The 8,536-nt window shown below is 36.8% G+C and overlaps 1 protein-coding gene across 1 annotated transcript in view; it reads right to left on the bottom strand.

The window, feature by feature from the left end:
* Nucleotides 1-1,162: 1,162 nt before the first annotated feature.
* LOC120628750 (G-protein coupled receptor Mth2-like) overlaps nt 1,163-8,536 on the bottom strand; it is a 131,212-nt gene continuing 123,838 nt past the window's right edge. The window contains exons 4-10 of the mRNA XM_039897356.1: nt 8,346-8,531; nt 7,573-7,651; nt 6,818-6,999; nt 5,474-5,599; nt 3,859-4,015; nt 2,671-2,860; nt 1,163-2,060 (exon numbers count right to left, since the gene is read on the bottom strand). Coding sequence (XP_039753290.1) covers nt 1,950-2,060; nt 2,671-2,860; nt 3,859-4,015; nt 5,474-5,599; nt 6,818-6,999; nt 7,573-7,651; nt 8,346-8,531 — 1,031 coding nt within the window. The 3' untranslated portion in view covers nt 1,163-1,949. The remainder of the gene's footprint in view (nt 2,061-2,670; nt 2,861-3,858; nt 4,016-5,473; nt 5,600-6,817; nt 7,000-7,572; nt 7,652-8,345; nt 8,532-8,536) is intronic.

Genomic DNA, 8,536 nt, shown 5'->3' with positions numbered 1-8,536 from the left:
TTCGCATATCCCTCTCTTATACGTAAGTTACTAACATAGGCTAAGTATTTACTAACAAAATATGAGCTGTATTTGATGCTTGAAATAAAATTATTATTATTATTATTATTATTATTATAAAACCCTCTCTCCTTTATGAGATGACATATACCGTTCATACCACGAGCCTTATACGATCACATGACATATACGATCACACCATAAGCCTTTTACCGTTCCATGTCCAGCAATGGAACGGTAAAAGGCTTATGATATTGATTGAAGTCTATAAGCAATTGAATGTAACAGTAAAGAAGTCCAAATATGAACTAATGCTTAACCTCCGTACCTCGGAGAGCACGTTGAGCAATCGCTTGCCACCCTGGACATTTTACTAAAACTTGTAAATATAGATAGACACATACCTAATGATATTGATAAATCCCTAAATTATATTAGGATTGCATTTCAAACAAAAACTAGCACACTGTCAAATCTCTATGAGAATACAAATAGTTGCGGTTTTAGTATCATTACTCGCATACACGACGTAAATACCTAAATCATATTAGAATTGCGTTACAAACAAAAACTTTACAAAATATCAGTCACTACTGTTTGAATGGAGAATCAAATATTATTTGATTTTATCCAGACCAAAAATCAATGCACCAGAGATAAAACCAATGGCAAGAAAATAATTAAATTTCAGTATTTCACCGTCAATGAAATCTAATTACACCACACAATGTGGCTGCGAATTTAACTCGAGGTGAATATTTGATAAAATGTTATTTTTTTATAAAATATATTTTCCACCCTCCCAGAATGACTGCCGAAAAGAGAGTATAAATTTTACTATTGGGCCATTTACCTGGCATAGTGTTTGTCTCACAAATACATTACTATTCCGAGGGACACAACGCTTTATCACAAACTTTTCTCCTTCTGGGCCATTACGAAAGGAACTTTGTGAAAACAGTATAAGTATTAAATTATTGTGAAAGAAAGTTGAATTTGCAAATAAATATTTTGAGACACTATCACAGGAATACGATGAAAATATTTTTCAATTAGTCGAAGGTAATGCTATTTCGTTTTATATTTTAGCTTCTTAAACAAATACTGTATTACAACCTAGAATTAGCAACAAACAATTATTTTGTTCTTCATCATAAAAAATACTCTTTCTATCAGTTAATTGAAATAAAATTTAATTTAGGACTGCTTATTATTAAAACTAATACCATAACATTATATGTTGACAAAATAACCAATTTGCATTCATACCTATACGATACTACGTACGTAACATTCAACACACACTGCGTTACAAAACCTAAACAACACAAAGTTTCTAATATCTTGAAACTGGAAACAACAAAAACTAGCTTTTTTAAAAGCGTTAGATTATATTCACAGCTTCAAAATTGCCAACTAATTGCCAAGGACATTTGAAGATATAAACCGAGAAATATGTCTGGGAAACTCATCAAATGTTGGCTCTTTTTTTATTGTTACGTCAAAGAGCTTAGGACCACCAAAGCCTTGATTAAAACTATGAAATTCAATTCATAGCACAAATATTGGGCCGCTAACTACAATATTTCTTTTTACAGCGACATCAACACTTAAAGATTGTGCAGTAGAACATCAGTTGACAAGGGTAAGAATCTTAGCCATATTTCACCCTCATTTCCCTCGTTACCCATCTTCACACCTTGTTGTTGCCGGATGATATTTCAGACAGAATTTAGCACTTGTTTGAGAGAGCCCTTAGAATACCCATCAATACACAACGCAACATGTCAATAATTTTAACGCAACTTGAACTTTTACCAAACTTTCTTCCAATACTGCATATGTTGCCACTATCTCGTAAAACCCATACAGCGTAATACTATTTTATCAGTCTCAGCGTCACACTATCATCATACTCGTATATTACAAACTGTTACTTCGATCACAAACTACACATAGTCCCTTCGGCCGGGGCCACAGTCGATGCTATTCCTATCACTTACTACTGACACTTCAGATCCGTCCTTTTTTCTTCTGCACACATTGCATAGTTTTGATAACTGTGGGCAAGAAAAATTGAAGTGTTAAGGGTGGGACTTACAAAGGGCTAGAAAAAGATAGAATAAATAAAATTTATTATCATCGTCCCAGTGAGCCTCGAGTAATATAAGCCTCCATAAACATTCATCATTTACGTCATCGAAAGAACATAATTTTAATATAATTTAAATTTTAAAAAATACACTGCCCACACCTAATATTTTGGACTGTGTGTATTTCGTCGGCCGCGTGAAGTTTTATATTGCAATATTATCAGAGCTTTTAATAAATATTCATCATTTACGTCATCAACAGAACATATTCTCATAATTGATATTTTAGTACAGCACTACACACACTAGTTTTTTGGACTATGTGTTTATCAATCAGTTAAGTATATCAAAAAAAGGCGGTTAACGAAGATTTGATAAGCGTTTCAGTACCATGTCGCGTAGAAATAGATTAGGGGCGCGGGTAACGGGTATAACTACCGTACCCCTAACAGGTATACCACTACCATTTTAGACTGAGTCAAGAATTAATACCAGGGCTTCAGCAAGTGTAGGCTAATATTTAATGGAATAAAAAATATTTGTATCATATCTTGTTACTGTGGATAGTTTTGTTTACCTTAACAAAAGAGCGGACGGGTTGCTGCAACACAAAGATGCCGAATATGACGACACCCTGTAGTGCGTTGATCAGGTCGAACACTGACCACACGGAGACAGCAGTGGTGCCTGCACCCGCAACCCAAGACACCACCTCCAGCACCCACGACAGACCCATGATCACGGACAACATGCAGCATGTCCGGAATCTTATACGAAAAAACAAGACTTTTAGTTATTTATTGATTTGCAATACATTATTTATCATTACAGGCTTATGCGATAAATAAGCGAATTAGTTGCCTTTATGAACTCGCCCAGTGAACAACTGAAGATGAAATAAATAAATTATAATCATTAATTTCAACATTCTTAAATAAATTTCGGTTTTTAAAAGTGACGGCCGGCTATATTTGTATTTCCATTTATAATTAGGGAGAGAATTTGTCCATTTTAATTTCTAATTTTTTGAAATTCTGCTTAAATTGTATTTGGTTGTCATCTCTATCATTGGACGACTTATCGATACAGCGGACATTCTCATTCCAAGGAGAAGTCCCTAATAAATAAAGAATTAAAACAATGATTCTCCAATTGGTATATCAACAATTGGATAAACACGCTATACGACATAGCGTGTTTATCCAACACTTTTCTGCGAACTTGCTCAAGTAAACTTAATTTTACTTTCGGGCGTTCATGAAGTAGTCTGAATACCTTTTGCTGTCCCGAAGTGAGCTTGCCGTTATTCAAGGCTTCGAAACAGATTACAGTCTATCAATCAATCTTAATGCCGTGTGATGACGGCAGATTTAAACACAGTTGCCACCACCCTCCTCTTTCCGCGAGTGTCGTACGAGGCGATTAAGGCGGGCTCCACATAACTAAACTAGACGGCGCCACCAGGATCCTGCATCGCGCTTACGAAGTGCACACAAAGATTGACCATATATACAACTTCCAAAGATGAATGTTCGGTCCCCGCGTACGATCACCAGCTCGGAGGAAAACCTTAATATTTTTACGGTCGAGCGTATCACCATAGCTCCCGTACAGAGAACATAACGGAGAACTGCTACTGCTACTGTACTGTAACTAAACTGCTACCAGTTTGCCCAGCGTAGTGATTATGGGTAAACCCTCCCGTTTGGAGAGGCCTTTACTCAAGCTGTGGACTGTTATAAGCTATTCAATGTTTCCGACTCACATTTTTTTATATTTCCTCAGACGCTGACTGAAGTTGATCTGTGGTTCTCGCGGAGGTGGTGACGACCTCTCGTGCACTGGTAGAGGCTGACCCAACACAGTGCTGAGTCTTACCCAGTCGTCTGATGTGCTGAAGTCTGAATGCGCTATATCTAATGCTAAATATAGAACAAAAAAACCGTATCAAAATCGGTTCACACACACACACACACTCAAATCGCAACATATGAACGCGCTCTCACACAAACACACACATACACGTCAAAGTAATAACACCCCAAAGAGTACAAAAGATCCTGGAGGGTCCAAGTGCATTCGCTGAAGCGGGCCTCATTACAAGATAGATATAACACCCCATCATTTTTGCGTGGGAGTTAATAGAAAAAAATATTTTTTTTATCACGAACAGCCTCAATAGTATAGTGGTAAATATAATCATCACGAGGTCAGATCACAAATTGTTGTGTATTGAGTTTTCTCTCACGAAATTTTCAGTACATCCTAGTACGTTGCAGTGCAAGTTACTGGCCAGCGCACAGAGACGATGGAGCAGAGCATTTTATCTTAACGTAAATTCATACGTAACTTACAAACAACATAACGTAACTTACTTACGTAAGTACGTATACGTACAACATACGTAACTTACGTAACAAGAAACACATTAAAATGTTCACAGATTAACCCCAAGTTATGAAAGAGTATATTTCCCGGGTCAATTTCTAAACATTTGAATCAAATCTTTTATTTGATTAACATTTGTTACGTATTTATCGTTGGGTACAGATTAAAATGCTCCGTTCATGGTGTGTACTATGCGCAAGCTATCAGTCCCAGTTATTACAATAAATATTAATATTGATTATATACCAGCAAATTCCTTTTTAAATTATTCAAATTAAACCTATCCCTTAGAAGTTTCGACGGGTATAAAAACGCCGCCCGGGCGGCCCGCTGCATGTTTTGCAATTTGCCCGGTTGCAATTCGTTTCTAGGTTTTTTAAGATATTAAAACCTCTATTAACCGATTCGGTGAAGACGAAGTTGCGCGGGTTAGCTAGTTCATAAATAACTTTATTCCTGAACGTCAAAGTAGACTAGTTGGTAGCATTTATTTAATAGTAACAGGTTGTTGCCCGCGGCTTCATACGCGGTTTTTTTGGTTTTTCATGAATCCTGCGGGAACCGTACATTTTCCCGGGATAAGAAGTAGCGTTTGTGTTAATCCAGGGTACCTATAATCTAACTACTTTCCAAAATTCAGCCCTGATGATTCAGTTGTAACAAACACCAATCCATCCATGCAAACTTTCGCATTTATAATATTAGTAGGAAGTAGGATGTATAGTAAAATTTGTGTTGTTTTTATTAGCGTTAATTTTCCGTTTTCACATTTCCAAAAACAATCAGAGTTTACGCACTGACCTGGATGTCCACAAGCGTAAACTTCCAATCTATTTTTTTTTGCAACTATGCTGTTTATTTTGTTGTTGTTTTTTGTAATTATGTTCTGAATATACCGGTATAGAAATACACTAGATATTGGCGTAAAAATATGCAGTCACTGTCGACGAGTTTAAATAATGAATATAAGTAAAAACAGTGGGAACACTTACGCGTGACATCCTTAAGCTTATCATAATGCTTGGCAAACGCTCTTGAAGTGAGTAAAAAAATTATGAAATTGCTAAAAAGTATGACCGCCACCGGCCCATAGAAATAGGGCAACGCCGCCTGGTCCGCTGAAAAAGAAAATCTAATTAGCTTATGAACTTAATGAAAAAATCTTTTCTAAAGAGCAAACTTTTATTTGGGAACAAAATTAAAATTCCTTCTTTTTGTTTAAAAATTGCATTCTGTTTGCGCAAGCCATAAAGCTTTGTTCTTCATAACATGCCTTTTTGTGTGGCTAATTATAATTTTATCGTGACAAATTGTTGTGAGTAACAATTCTTATTATTTGAAAGTGACTTTTTACATGAACAGGTTTATATTCGTAAGAAGATATGGATAGACCAAAAAAGCAGGATACTGGTTTTTTTAACTAGATGGCAAGTGGCTGTTGCTTGAGGCAATATCACCTGATGATAAGTTCCATTTTTCAAGGAAGTGAGTTAAATAACAAGATTATATTAGTGATTATAGTAGAGGTTAGATTAGTCCAGCCAATAATGGAGCACCATGGTGGGTCTATGCACTTAAAACTCTGTGGCCTATGAGAGAAAAGACCTGTGCCCAGAATTGGGCAATTCTGGGCACGACAAACCAATTGCAGGGCGGTGGCATTTACATGAAATCTTTCGATTTTCCATTTCTAAATAAATAAATATAATACGACCATATACACGTCGACATCTAGCCCCAAAGTAAGCGTAGCTTTTGTTATGGGTACTAACAGGACTGGGGAATATTTTTATGAATAATATACATAAATACTTATAACATATAGATCGACATTAAAAACCTTTTTGTTCATTACACAAACATTTCCAGTTGTGGGAATCGAACTCACGCCTTAGACTCGGAAAGCAGGGTCGCTGCCCACTGGGCCAATAGACCGTCTAAACTAAAACTGCTAAATCGTCTTGCAGCTTGTCATTGTCATTTAGAGTCAATTTAAACCCGTATTTAATAATCCAAAGGACATTATGGAAGGACATGAAGGATTTAATGGATTAGTTCTATCCTTTTCCTACTCGTCTCTTTAGATAAGAATAGCAATACTTAATTGAATGCCCTTTGGAAATTTTGTATCAATTTAAATACCGAACTTAAAATTGAAACCCACTCGTATGTCAACACCGTTACAGCAGAGAGATTAAACTGAAATATCGCAAAATACTGATTAAATACGCATAATATCGTTGCCCATGTATGAGAAGAAGAGAAACTGTTTGAAGACTGAGACTGTAAATTATGGAAGGTACATAATAAAAGTATGGATATAAAAAAAAACTTACTTTTAAACCAGCACCCTTTGACACCAAAGTTCGGTTTCAAATATGTACTAGGGACGGCTGGTGACAAGTCCATAGTAACTGTCACTATTAGTAATATGACTGGTAATAATACAGCGTACGCACAGTACCACGCAAACCTTCGCCTCATACTTCTTCTGCTTACTGATGAGTGAATATATCTCCTGCGAAATAAAAATGCATTTAATATTCCCTATTATCCAGAAATAGTACTTTAAATATATTTAAACTGCATTTTAATTTTATTTATAATATTACAATAAAACATAAAATTATTCTGCAGGTCATTTCCGCGTGGAATGTTGCCAAGATTGTTGGCTGCAAAAATGAGCCAGCCCTTCTGTCACCAGATGAAGCAATCAGCCGCGGTGAAATGTCTCGAAAGAATTTTTTGCACTTAGACTCCATGGTCCCAGGGTCTCCGCGGCAAATGAAACAAATATGTAACTCTCTATTAGAGAGGCATATTTACGCCTTTTCTCGTTTTCAGCTATCTCAGCTGCGGCTCTTGATGCTGTCTCCCTGATATAAGATGAGGCCGATATGTCAACGCATGTTACGTCCCACCCCCGTTGCCAGGGAACCAGTATTTTATGCTTAACCAATAATGTAATAATGTATACTGCATAGTAATAAGTTTAGGTCATAGTATTCAGTTAAAAGTGTTACTGTAACATTAACAATAAAAAACAAGCTAAAAAAACACAAATAAATACATGAAATTAACGCTTACTCACCGTACATTCAAATAAGTATCGAAACACATGACGTTCAGCCAGAAGAAGCAAGACACAAACGAGAACTGGATGAGGTAGGCTGTAGAAAAAAAGTTATTTTTATTTACAAGAAAATCCAAACAACATGGTATTTGTGCAGAAATATAATTATTTCATAAATCTACTAATGGACTAAAGGTGTCTCCCGGGAGAGTTTACCCATAATCAACACGCTGGGGAGATGGGCGATCGCAGTAGATGGCAGTCGTCACAGAGGATCTTGATGCCCGGTCTCCGCTGTATTCTCTAAGTCGCCTGTTACGATATCCGCGTGCAGAGGAGAGGTACTGACAACTGGTATTTCGATGTGCCGTTACCACACGACACTCTGGTAACCAACATTATATATTAAATTTGAATGTAGAGTAAAAAATTGGCGTTGTACATCCCATACTTCGAAAGGGTTTAAGTCTTTTGTATCGGTTATCACAGATACTATGTGGGAATTCCCAAACTAAAATCCACCACGGCATGTCCCTCTTGTTGGCTTTGTTAGATGCCCGGGAAACCCATTGCATACCTCCCGGATGTCTACCAACCCTCCAAACCGATTTTTGGGGCTCCCGCACTAACTCCAGCTTAAACTCCCCTTTAGACCGTAGAGAGCTCGGTTATTACCACTAGTATAATAATCGTATAAGAACAGCAGTCTAAGTTCTTAATCCCGCTCACAAACAAGACATTTAAAGACTTAAGATAATGATCGTGATCATTCTCTGAAAATAGATACTTACCCATAATATTGCAAGCAGTAGCTGGAAAAGCGTGACCGGCTAATTGCGTGGCAGCTAAACAGCTAAATGCTACCGCAAGACAAATTGAATGGCAAGCCAATGCCTTGCCATGAGTATCTCTCAGTTCCGTTATAAAGGTGTAGATGCCAGCCGTCGCGAGTAAAAACGGCACCGATATTATCAAACCTGCA

This window comes from Pararge aegeria, chromosome 13 (assembly GCF_905163445.1).
Source record: "Pararge aegeria chromosome 13, ilParAegt1.1, whole genome shotgun sequence".
NCBI classification, from domain to species: domain Eukaryota; kingdom Metazoa; phylum Arthropoda; class Insecta; order Lepidoptera; family Nymphalidae; genus Pararge; species Pararge aegeria.
The sequence above is the reverse complement of the archived record's forward strand: the minus strand, read 5'-3'. Positions and strand labels throughout refer to the sequence as shown.